The 12,606-nt window shown below is 45.9% G+C and overlaps 1 protein-coding gene across 4 annotated transcripts in view; it reads left to right on the forward strand.

The window, feature by feature from the left end:
• Positions 1-12,606, forward strand: part of TMTC4 (transmembrane O-mannosyltransferase targeting cadherins 4) — a 57,743-nt gene that overhangs the window by 42,679 nt on the left and 2,458 nt on the right. For 2 of the 4 annotated variants that reach the window (XM_037528736.2, XM_054701345.1), the window contains exons 12-18: positions 409-488; positions 836-943; positions 1,048-1,189; positions 6,815-6,929; positions 7,825-7,937; positions 8,949-9,018; positions 10,141-12,312. In XM_037528736.2, coding sequence (XP_037384633.1) covers positions 409-488; positions 836-943; positions 1,048-1,189; positions 6,815-6,929; positions 7,825-7,937; positions 8,949-9,018; positions 10,141-10,289 — 777 coding nt within the window. In that variant the 3' untranslated portion in view covers positions 10,290-12,312. Of the gene's footprint in view, positions 1-408; positions 489-835; positions 944-1,047; positions 1,190-6,814; positions 6,930-7,824; positions 7,938-8,948; positions 9,019-10,140; positions 12,314-12,606 lie in introns of those variants that run through there. The other 2 variants (XM_037528739.2, XM_037528738.2) reach the window with 2 other exon arrangements.

Below are 12,606 nucleotides of genomic sequence, written 5' to 3' on the forward strand. Positions count from 1 at the left end.
CCTCCCTGGTGGCGCAGCCGGTTAAGTGCAGCGCGTGAAGCTGTCCACAGCCCCGCAGTGCCAGTTCGATTCCGGCCAGCCTTGGAGCAAGCCACATGGCAGGCAGACCTCTCCTGTCTCGCCCGCTGCTCCCCTCAGCAGTGTGTTTCATCAGTCTGCCTGTTCTGTTCTCCGTTCTGTCTCTGGTGAATCCTCTCACCCTCCCGCACATCTGGCCTGTACCCCGGTTCTTGTATAAATAAAACAAATCTTTTAAAAAAAAATGCACACCTGCAAGGTTTCAGCTAAGGTTCTAGTGGGTGGGTCTTTTTTAAATACCCTTTCTTTTGCTAGAAGATAGGATTGATATCCCAGCTCTGAACAAAGGGGTTTATCAGCTGATGGCCAAGTTATTCTCTGTATTTTCAGGTTCACTACAATGTTGGCAAAAACCTGGCTGATAAAGGCAATCAGACAGCTGCCATCAGATATTACCGGGAAGCTGTGAGGTAGGCCAAGCATCTTGTCAGGCTTGCGGTCATGCCTCACTTAACGACATTTGTGGACCCATAAGCAGTGGTGGTGCAAGGGCTGCACTGTATAGCCTAAGAGCGGGAGGACTCTGCAGTGGAGCTATGTGTCATTACGCTGTGACGTTCACACGACAACAGTCACAAAGTAATGACTCGTTTCTCAGAGTTATCCCAGTCATGAAACGACGCATGACTTACGTTTCTAAGATTGAAAAGCTTGTCCCCATAAAAGCCCCAACTTTGAGAGATATTTGCCAATTCCTGAGAGTTTAGTGGCGACAACTGAGCATTAACAGACAACTTGGTTTCTCTCCCACATCCAGATTAAACCCCAAGTACGTTCACGCCATGAATAATCTTGGAAACATCTTAAAAGAAAGGAACGAGCTGCGGGAAGCAGAGGAGCTGCTGTCATTGGCCGTGCAGATCCAGTAAGCCTGGCGTTTATAGCTGCGCTCCTGGCAAAGGAATGAGCTGCCTCCTGGGCCCTGCCTGTCTCTTGCCCTGCTGATCTCTTTCCAAAATGCCCTTCCAGGCCGGACTTCGCGGCAGCCTGGATGAACTTAGGCATCGTACAGAACAGCCTCAAACGGTTCGAAGCTGCAGAGCAGAGCTACCGGACGGCAATCAAACACAGGAGGAAATACCCAGATTGCTACTACAACCTGGGGCGACTGGTAAGTGGGGGGAGCTGATGTCTGCAGTTTGCCCAGCCTCTCCCCAAGATCTGTTCCCAGGCTTATCTCATTGAATGTAGCTATTCAGTTTCCTTATACGTAACTTTTAAAGCTCTAGTTAGAAGCAATTCAACTTGAATTGGTCAAGTTTAAGAGGTCACGAAAGCAACAAGAATAAATTACAATTTTTAAAGTCCCTGGTGCCCTATAAAACAGTCCTTCATGAGCTTACTTCCTGATAAACATCAGTTTTTCCCCCTTTTAAACCAGGAATTGAGTAAAAACAGATTAAATAACACACCCGTAATGTGATTGCTGAGCTTCCTGCTCTCCCCCTCCGGCACCTGCGTCCGTGGGCTTTTTCGCTCATCACTGTTTGCCTCATAAAGGAAAGCCCAGGAGTGCTTGGGATTTGTTTGAAAAGGAAATAGAAAATAATGTATTCTGTGGTGACCTTCTTTAGTTACTGGCAGAATACTTAAAGATCTGAATGCCCTTGATTTTCCTTTTCTATCATGTCTTTCTTTATTTAGGTGTTACAGCTAATACAGTAAGTTAAATCACTGAAAGTCTGAATTTTTTTCATCATGACAAATGATAGCAAAATAGCCTGCCATTGTTTCTGAAAAGCTTCCATAAAGCTCTTGGGTTTTTGAAAATGAAGCTCACAACGGTACCGATGTGAGGTGACAGAGGCGGTAACTGACCTCCTTGTCATCATTTTGCGGTGTCCATGTCTATCAAGTCATCACCTCGATGTTTAAATCCACGTGTGTTAGATGCCAACCATATGTCAATAAAACGGGAGGGGAAAAAACCCTACCCACAACTAGCAAAATAGCCAGGAATGTTTACGTATCATTTTCCAAATTGTATCCAGCCTGACCTCGCAGGAAGGATTGCATGCAGCTATTTTAGGGGGATGCCTGCTGATCCCCATTTTAAAGGCCCGAAGCCTCTGGTCTTGTGGATCCTTGTGTTATCACAGTCAGTGATTCATCAAGCAGGTTGTACATCCACTCATCCCACCCCATCTCAGATTCAGGGAGGGAGCAGCTGCACGCACAGGCCATCTGTATTTACAGAAACAGGCCCCCCAAGTCCCCTGGGAATCCAGTGCCCCCTTTCTTGGTCCCCCATAGGGAAGCCGATCTGTCTGTTCTTGGAGCAGACGGGCTGACCAGCCCAGAGTCCAAGAGGCTATTTGGGGAAAGGAACCCAGAAAACGTGATTCCAGTTTCTTATTTTCCTTTCACATTCTAAAAGGACAGGTTTATTAGGGAAAGGAGAAGGAAAAAGAGGCACCTGCACATCACATGCGGCAGGGGCCCTGCCCAGCTCCCACCAGGGAGTGTGCTTGGTCTTCACTGCCTTCTTCTAGATGGTGATGTTTGAGTTGTGAAACGCTATGAATGGGGTGTCTGGGGGCAGGAACCTGCACCCCCGCCATAAGGGGCTCCCCCCTCGGCTTAAGTTACTTCCGAGGGCAGATGCCAAGTGTGCCTAGATACATTTTCAAGTGAAGTGGCTTGCACTTTCTAATATTTTTAAAGAAAAAAATGAAAATAGATACCAGGTTTCAGTAACCCAGGAAGATGTCTGCCCTCTGTACATGCTAACTCGAGTGCAGAAACAAGGAGTCATTCCTCCCTGGACAGTGGGAAGGCGGTAGGATGTGACTGAACCCGGGGAGCAGCAGGTGCTGCACACGGGAGCGTGACAGCAGGTGCCTCTTGTCCTGTCACTTCCTCTGGGCCACATGCCCTTCTGTTTTCAGTACGTTAAAAAATTCTGTTTTATGAGCTAGTTCCCTGCATTGATATTGAGACAGCTTCTGTATGAAACCTGAAGATTCAGGGGAAGCTGAGATTGTTCTGGAGGAGGAAACAGCCTTTTTCCTCCACCCTCCCGCGTTGTCTGACTAGGGCCCTTAAAGACAGACCAACACGAGGAAGGCAGAGCTCACGAACATGCTCGGTGTGTGCCCAGGAGAAGCGCGGTGAGAATTCAAAGGGGTGGTTAGAACCGGGGCTTCCAGAGCTCTCAGCAAAGAACCAGTCACAACAGCAAGGACAGTTAATTGGCAGAGAAGTGGCGAGAGAAAGGAAGGAGCCGTGTTCGACACGGAAGGTGGGAGGGTACAGCCCGAGGAAACCGATGCGGGAAGGCGTGTTCGTGTGGGTCTGAAGGCTCCCAGGAGAGGGGTTATGTGGTCCTCAGGATGACCTCGGCTTTGCATGGAACAGAATCCGGCAAGCTGTGGGGTGCTGCTCTCTGCATCTGTTGTACCTCAGGTGCTTCTGTGCGATCATCCTGATGCTAAAGTGGGGCATTTGGGTGCCATTTTTTTGATCCCCTGCATTGTTCTTAGGAGGGAACTGGAATGCAGTAAAGCTTCACCATAATACAGTAAGACAGAAAATTCAATCACATGCAAACACAGGGCGGGTCCTTGCAAAGCGAGGCAAGTGAGGCGAGGACTGGGAGGTGTCTGAGCAGTAGCCGTGGGGGGTTATGCGGGCATCACTGTGTCTCTCTCGTCTGGTAAGCTGGTCCTCACACAGTGACAACCCTGGGAATGCTCCTTTCACCCCTTCTCCCCTTCTTTCTGGAGGTAGCTCTTCTTTTAGCTCACTGCTTGCACAGTGAGTGTGTCTGCCTGCTTGGCTAGATTTGAACTGTCTCACTTCCTCACTGGCAGCGGCCTCCCTCTGCAGTTCCTCAGGATTTGGAAAAGAGGTTTGGCGCTAAATGAGCCTTTGTAAGAGTGACATCCAAGGAAAGGAAGACAGAATGTAAAATACAGAAATAGCATGTGCTCCAGCCCCTGGAATTCATCACCGCTCTCACACAGAAGATCATCTGTGGTATTAAATAGACTGAGACCTTGTCCTGGCCTCTGTGTATATTGTTTACTAATTATGCTACCGTGAAATGATCTTCTGTGTTCCCTTCTGCCAGCTGTGCTTGCTTATTTAAAGATTTTGCTCTCCATTGTTGTTTAATTATCCAGCTTTTGCCTGCTTGACAGCTTAAAAGCATTAAGAGCTTAATCTTTAACAGCTCAACCAACACATTTATATATTCGTGAGTAAGCGGAACTTAATAACTTAAAAGTTTCTTTTGTAAAAATCCTCCTTAGTCCCTGTTTAGTAACAGGAGACAGAAATGTGTTTTGATTTCTGGAACCAGATAAAAGGAATATAGTGCAGTTCTTGTGAAATAGGAAACTGGCAAGTGCTGGATGCTCTGGGACACTTTACTGATATTAAGGAATTAGAGAAATCGTGATTGAAGGTATAACTGTAGATATTATATATAGAGAGAGAATGTGCAAGAGATCTATATATATGTATGTATGTATGCATGCCTCTATATATGCATAATTAATTATTCAAGGAGTAATTACATTAGTCAGGAGCCACCAAAGAAAACCAACCATGCTAAGTACTTTAAATAGAAAAGATTCAATACCAGGGATTGCGCAGGTGGATGTTGGAAGACTTACGGTGGTCATGTTAACGCGGGGATGACGAGGAAACCAAGCAAGTTTGGCAGAACAGAGAGGAAGGAGTGGTGAACTTAATAGCTGAGGTGAATTTAACCAGAAGTTAAGAACTCAGAGAAGGGGCCCCCATCTCAGGAGCTACCCCAATCGTAAGAACTGCAATCAAGAAGGAAGGGCCTCTACTTCCAGCCTGAGACCAGGATGAGGGGACTTAGCCTTTTCACAGACTGCCAGGGAGAGGGAAGGAGAGAGAGTGGCGTGGGGGGCTTCTATTGGCAGAAACTTAAGGAGAAGCCAAGTGGCAAAGGGCCCTGGGAAATGTAGTTTGCAGACCCCAAGCCCCGGCATCACAGGACACAGGACTAACAGGTAAATAGGTAAATTTATGTATATAATTCATCTACCTTCTGGACAGGAAGTTCTTAACTAAATCACAATTTACCGTTTCCCTTAAAGTGTTTGTGAACTTTGTACAGCTGTTGTAAGAAGGTCAAGGTAAAACCAAAGTAGTTTACCTGATTTAGTCTGTTGTTGTTCTTCAATAAATGGTAACAGGGGCCTCCCTGGTGGCGCAAGGGGTTAAGCACCGCACTATGAAGCTGTCCGCAGCACTAGTTCAATCCCCAGCCTGCCAGGGAGCAACCAACATGGCTGTGCTGCTCCCCTCAGCAGTGTATTTCAGTCAGTCTGCCTGTTCTGTTCCCCGCTCTGTCTCTGTTGAATCCTCTCACCTCCCCCCATACCTCTGGCCTGTACCCCAGTTCTTGTATGCATAAATAAATAAGTCTTTTAAAAAAATGGTAACAATAACAGTAGTAATAAATGGTAAAATGGGTAAAGAATAGATGAAGTTAGATTTGTTTCCTAGGTTAGAAAGAAGGTCATCACAGATTGTGTCCACGTGACTCAAATGCGTGTCACTTGCTGGAGAGGATTGACAGAAGTGGGACATCACACATAGGCAGTTAGTTGGGATAATGAAGCAGCCTAAATTATTTTAAGTTACTGAATTTTTCATACCGTTTCTTCATTTAAAGGGTAAAATATTGTAACGAGTTTGAGTCTCATGGGAAATTGTGACAACATCTTTAGCAAATGGATATTCGTAAATGTTTCCATAATTCATTAAACCTTTCTTTTTCTGCATAATCTGTCACCTCTTTGCTGTGTGGGTCATGCAGTAAGTCAAACTGTTTGTGTTCTCTAAGGAAAAGACAGACTTGACAGTAAGGAAATAGCCCTAAATGCTGACAAATTGTTATCATTTGTACTTTTTGCAGAGTTAAAGGAACCAAGTTCATTCAGATGAGATGTGCATTTGAACTGAGTTAAGGAGGGCAAGAAGGTCACCTGCTGAAAAAAAAAAAACCCAGCGCTTTCTGCCTCTGCGGGCTTTTATTCGCTATGCAAATTGAGAGCCAGCCATTGTTGGCTCCTGTTTTCCATGTGGATCCACAGTCCCTCTCAGCAGAAACAGGCAGTTCTCTCCTTCCTCAAGGGGCAAACAGACTCCAGAATGTCCAGGGGCCTCACAGAAGGGCATAAGACTCCCCTCCGTTGCTTACTGCAGCTTAAATGCGTCGTTTGTTAGGAAGCCTGCACTAGGCAGAGGGGATACTAGCACATTCTTCACAATGTGAGTTGGACACATTTGACTTCTTACCACCTTGAATGTTTGTTTTACCATTTTATATAATTCTTTGTCAGAGTATAAGGAGTCTTTCTAGAGCAACAAGATGGATAATTAGGGTTTTTACTAAAGTAGCCTGAAATATAATCTGACCTCTGGAACCTCTGAGTTTGGGGTTCCGCTTAAGAGGTGGATGGACCCACGAACCAGACTTCCTAGTCCTCATCCCCCATCCCCCAGTCTTTCTCGATGCGTAACTTGGGCACGTTTCTTAATTTCTCAGTACCTCAGCTGCTTCATCGGTGACGTGAGGATAGGTGGGTACTTCTTTGAGGTTATTTTCAGAATTATGTGAGTTCCGATGAAAAAAATCAGGTGCCCAATAAATACCGCTTAGGTTTGGTCTGGGGTTTGGTTTCGGTAATGTCACGGCAACGGAAAGCAGGAAAATTAGAAAACTGAATATCAGGCCCTCACTCCCTTCCAGTATGCAGATCTCAACCGCCACGTGGACGCCCTGAACGCCTGGAGAAACGCTACTGTGCTGCGGCCAGAGCACAGCCTGGCCTGGAACAACATGATCATCCTCCTGGACAACACAGGTACGCGGAGGTGACCACCTTGCCGGAGGGCTGCGCCCAGGACGGGCCTGCTGAACAGCTAGGAAATACAGATCCTGGCGCTTTTCCCCTAACGTGTGTCAGATTTTTTTAAATCATACCAGCTTCAGGCATTTGCATTAAAAATGGTCTTCTTCCATAAATTGGCACCCCCTTCGCCTTATGGGGTGTTTGGGAGAAATGAGACTCTCCCCAAACTGTCTCGTTCCCTCGGGAGCTGGCGTGTGGCAGTGCCTTCAGCTCAGGTGGTGCCATGACCCAGAAATGAACAAGAATGGCTTCTGGGCTGTGACACGGGCACCGCCAGGTCCGTGCAGTGAGGTTCAGGGACTCAGAGGAGCTGCCCCAAAAGCTACGCTCAGACCCTTACCTTAGACAGAGGTGGGGTCTGGCTCCCAGCCCGCAGCAGACTTGAGAACTAGATGTTACTCTGCTCCCCTGGTTCTAAGAATCCAAAGATCCTGTAAGAAATGAGGGTCACAATTTTGGCAGAATTCGAAGCTCCTGAGTCGGGTAAATAGAGTGGGGAAGAGAGATGCACTTGCTTTTCGCAGAAGCAGGAACACGAGCCTCGCAGTAGACGCTCAGCCGTGCAGGCATCGCTGTGCACTCGGATCTGCAGCCTTGGTTTCTCCGATTTGAGTATAACTGGTCGGCAGGGTCGGAGGGGTCAAAAATAGGATTTCTGTGTTTTCATGGAATTTAATCCAAGCTGTGTATTTGTGTCAGAACTGAGCCCCATGGCGGTGGCTCTGATGTGTGTGGTGTGTGTGCACATGTGTGTGCATATCACACAGACTATGTTGATTTTCTGAAGCAGTTTATCCCTAACCTAATAATGTGTTTCATGCACGTATTTTCTGCTTTTCACTTGCAGGAAATTTAGCCCAGGCCGAAGCAGTGGGCAGAGAGGCCCTGGCATTAATACCTAATGACCACTCTCTCATGTTCTCGTTGGCCAACGTGCTGGGGAAGTCCCAGAAATACAAGGTGTGTAAACTGCAGGCCGTGACTTCTTGCACCTAATGCCAGCTTCGGACAGAGGCTGAGAGTGGTGCTTCTGCCCAGTTAAATTCCAGATTAGGCCAAAACAGCGGCAGCTAGTGGACCAGTGGAACACGGCCAACTTCCCAGAGAAGGTGACCCAGACGATGAATTTGTGGGGCCAGACTTCAAGTTTTTTAATGTCAGAATCCCCCACTGTTGTTCTATCGTAGGAGGGAGAAACCCCTACCCCACCTGCAGGCAGCTGTTTGGGGGTGTCCTGCCCTGGGCTGCAGCTCAGGGCTGGTGCGGGGCTCACCCCTGAACTGTGTGTCTCAAGGAGTGCAATGGATGCAGACACCCAGCTCCCTGTCTCCATGGGGTAAGGCGGGGTATCGGTGCCTTCTGGCCAGCATCCTCTGTGTCTAGCTCTCGTCACAGATACACACTTAGATTGTTAGAATTGGGCTGTATCTGATTTCTGTCAATCTCGGCCAACGGTCAGTGATCACTTAGCCCGTATTCCAGTGCTGCCTCTCCTGTGCGGCCCTGAGATGGCACCATCACTATCATTTTCTAGAAGAGTAGTAGGTTACTAGAGTAGTAGGTTATACAAGAGCCACAGGCTCTTGTATTCGCATTCAGGGAGTTCAGTGGCTTCCATGAGCATTTCAGCATGCCTGGATTCACTCTGGGCACTCACTGATCAGAAGCTTCCAGAATGTACATTGACATGTTGACATCCAGAGAGAATGCTGTGCCTCAGGTCCAAGTGACGTGGGGCATCTTTGTATGCACACCCCTTGCCCCAACAGTGGTCATGTGACCACCCCCAGCCTCTGACTGACCATCCGCAGGAGATGGTGAGTCCGCGAGGGAATGTGCGGGCCTGCCGGGCGTCCCGGGAGAAGGCTGCGCGGCACCAGAGGAGAATGTTATAAGTTTATCGCGGTGATAGAGCTGCATGGACTTCCCATAGTATGTGATGCCTGATTTTTGATGTCTTTCATTTTTCAGGAATCTGAAGCTTTATTCCTCAAGGCAATTAAAGCCCATCCAAATGCTGCCAGCTACCACGGTAATTTGGGTAAGGAAGCTTTTCCCTTTGAAGCATGTTCGAATTCGCTGTCACATTAATGAAATGGGCACATTTCTATAACATCAGCATTAGGGGGACTAGTCTTTTCAAATCCAAATTCAATCCCAATCTAGTCCTTTATCGTTTAGTTTTTTAAAAAAGGAATTATTAAAAAGCTAGCTAAGTAGCCACCTTGTTTACAAATCCTAATGTATGAACGAGCCACCCCTCGGCCCTCCCCTGTCAGAGTATTCCCTTCCCGTGATGAAACTTCCATATTCGTCCTTTTTGTAAAGCATCCCGGCATGTCCTTCTGAGGAGTATGTAGGAAGCTTCCAGTCTCCCTTCCTTCCTCTTGCTGCTTCTGTCAGGGGCTTTCCATTCTGGCCTGGCCTCCGTTTCCTGCATTCTCTTCTGCCTGCGCTGAAAAACACTCACAATGGCTATTCCCTAGAACTCCTTTCTTCTGCTTTACTGCTCATCATTGAGGTTTTTCGTGCACAGTGGGCTGATATTTGGAATCATCAATCATGTGAATATTTTTGCACCAAATCTGCTCCCCGGAGCCTCTGTGGCTCCTCATCACAATAGTCCTGAAGCATCAGTCGCTGCTCTTCTGCCCGTGTAGACAGTTCTAGTTACAGTCATCAGGGGCTGCCCTCCTAATGAGTAGATTTACTTTGACTATCATTTTATGGTTAGATCTTGATATTCAAACCCTTATCTCCAGCTCGTGACAATCTATTATTTTGCCAAATGGTGAAGGGGAACCTCTAGTTAGAAGTGGCCGGGCCTGTGCGTGGGCAGAGCTCCACGCCATGTCCAGGGCCCTGTCCTTGCCTCGGTGGCTCCTGGAAGTTTCCTGGCACACGAGCAGCTCACTGTCCTCCTCTCTTTACTTGTTTATGTAGTCATCTTGCTGTCGAGAGGCTGATGAGTAACTGGGGTGGTTAAAGGGACAATCACCAGGAGTGGGATTAGCATGAAGTTTGCAGTACAAACAATATTATTTTAAACAATGATTGCTGGACGCAGCTTGCAGGGTCCTGGATGTTTCTTTGTGCACATGGTGGGGAATACTGCAAGTTTTCCAGAGGTGTTTCCAATGAAATTCATCTCTTGCTATTTCAGCTGTGCTTTATCACCGTTGGGGACATCTAGACTTAGCAAAAAAACACTATGAAATTTCTCTGCAGCTGGACCCCACTGCATCAGGAACGAAGGAGAATTATGGTCTTCTGAGAAGAAAGCTAGAACAAATGCAAAAGAAAGATGTCTGATCCTGTTTCCTTTTTAATTTGTGTATGTGTGTGCATGAAATATATCATTAATATTATGTGGTTACATTTAACCATTTAAAAGTCTTACATGTCATATATTGGATTGTTTTTTTTCCGATGAAAACAAGACATGCAAAAAGATTACAGCACCAGCAATATTCTCTTGAATGCTTGATGTGGTTTTTGCATTTAAATTGTATTTTTTCAGGCAACTCAAATGTAAATCCTAAAATTCCAAGATAGAAGTCTTTTTTTAATTAAAAGGAAAAAGAGAAAAAAATCATCTCAAGCCACTTATAGTTGAATGAAACCTGCATTTGGGATGTGAGCTGTGTTGTATATTATGAACAAGATGTCAATCATGTACAAGAATTGCAAACCTGATCCCTACAATTTCTATAAATATGGAATGTGTCTGTATATTAGGATTTTTATTTAAAGACAAGAAAGAGTAAATTAAGAATTTTTTAATCTTTTTTTAAAAATATATACTATGAACTTCATTTGTAAGGAAATGAGGCATCTATATTTATTTGTAGTTCTGTTTTGAACAGAGCAGACCATTGAGTGAAGAATGGACGTTTTAGCATCTGGTGTAGTTTGGCACGTCCTCCCTCAAATAAATCCATTCCTGCAATATGTTTTGGATTCTCCAACTTGCGCAGTTTCATAACACAGGAATTATGGGGTGGTCTGCCCAAAAAGTCGCTATTAATAGAAAATTCTAGCCCTGCTTTGGGCAAAGCAGGCAGCCAGGGGTTTTTGTGTTATATTTGGCGTTAAGAGGGCTACATGTCTATGTAAGTTGTTCTTGTATGTTTTTAGTTCTGCAGCAATTTTCCGTTTGGTTTAATGGGACTGTGGTCTTTAGACCTGAAAGAAAATGAAGTGATAAATTTTCTCTCCAGAACAGCCACGTATGGGGGGTTTATGATAATTTTGAGAATTGGATTATTTTTCCTGTTTTGTTTGATCAGAATAATCATGTTCACTTGTTTTGGTTTCTTTTATCTATGATGTTAGCCTAATGATTTATGCACTCTGTAATTTCTTATGCAGTAAAAATGATATAAACTGGTATATAGGTATTGCATCACCTTCTTCACAGCTGGTTTTCAGGTTGGAGAATTTTGTGTCAGTCCATCTTTCCCTTAGGAGGAAATCAGAGCAACAATTTGGCTTTTCTCTGGTTTTAGGGCCCATTTAACAGGAGTTCCCTAGAGAGGGAATGTGGTGAGGAGCCCCACATCAGTTGGATTCTCTACACTGACTCGGGGGAGGGGACAAATCTGCATGGAGTTAGATATTAGCAATTCTGACCCATATTTTAAACGCTGCAAACAACATATGCTGGCGAGGATGTGGAGAAAAAGGCACCCGCTTACACTGCTGGGGGAGTGCAGACTGGGCCAGCCACTAGGGAAAGCTGCATGGAGGACTCGCAAAGCACTAAAAATGGATCTACCACATAACCCAGCGATTCCACTCCTAGGAAGCTACCCAAAGGTCACAAAAACAGTAATTCAAAAGAAAACCGATGCTCCTATATTTACTGTAACTCTGTTTACAGTAACTAAGGTATGAAAACAACCTAAATGCCACAGAACAGATGATGAATGGGTCAAGCAGATGTGGTCCGTATACACGCTGGAATACTACTCGGTGATCCGAAGAGATAAACTCGTGTCATTTGTGGCAACATAGAAGGAGCTGGAAGGGATGATGCTCAGGAAAATAAGTCAGAAGGAAACATCATATTGGATGATTTCACTTACGTGTGGAATATAGAGAAAATGAAGAAAAGGACAAGAAAAAGACAAAACTTGCAAGCTGACCATAGATCTGAGGCACCCGGCGGGGGAGAGGGAAAGGCTAACGGGAGGGAGAGCACAAGGGACAGCAGTGATGGGGCCCGGGTGCTGTGGTGGGGGAGAACTCCAGGGGCCACACCCGAGGGAGACATCAAATACTGTCCAAAGATGAACAACAATGTAAGAAAATAAATTTAAAACTAAATAAAACAAAAATAAATCGGCAGTTCTAACTTACTGGGCTGAGGCCATGAGGAAGAAAAGGGCCAAGTTTCAAACCGTCCCTAAATGGGGCCAGAGTAACAGTAACTGCCTCGCGCTCTGCGGCAGGCGCTGTCTGATGTATGTTCTGTGTGCTTGGCACATAGTAGAGGTGCTGGGCACAGGTCATTTTTTTAAAGATTTATTTATGCATATAAGAGCTGGGGTACAGGACAGAGGGGTGGGGGGTGGAGGACCCACCAGAGACAGTGGGGAGCAGAACAGGCAGATTGACCGAAATACTC

This window comes from Talpa occidentalis, unplaced genomic scaffold (assembly GCF_014898055.3).
Source record: "Talpa occidentalis isolate TD23 unplaced genomic scaffold, MPIMG_talOcc4v2.1 talOcc4.5, whole genome shotgun sequence".
Lineage (NCBI taxonomy): Eukaryota > Metazoa > Chordata > Mammalia > Eulipotyphla > Talpidae > Talpa > Talpa occidentalis.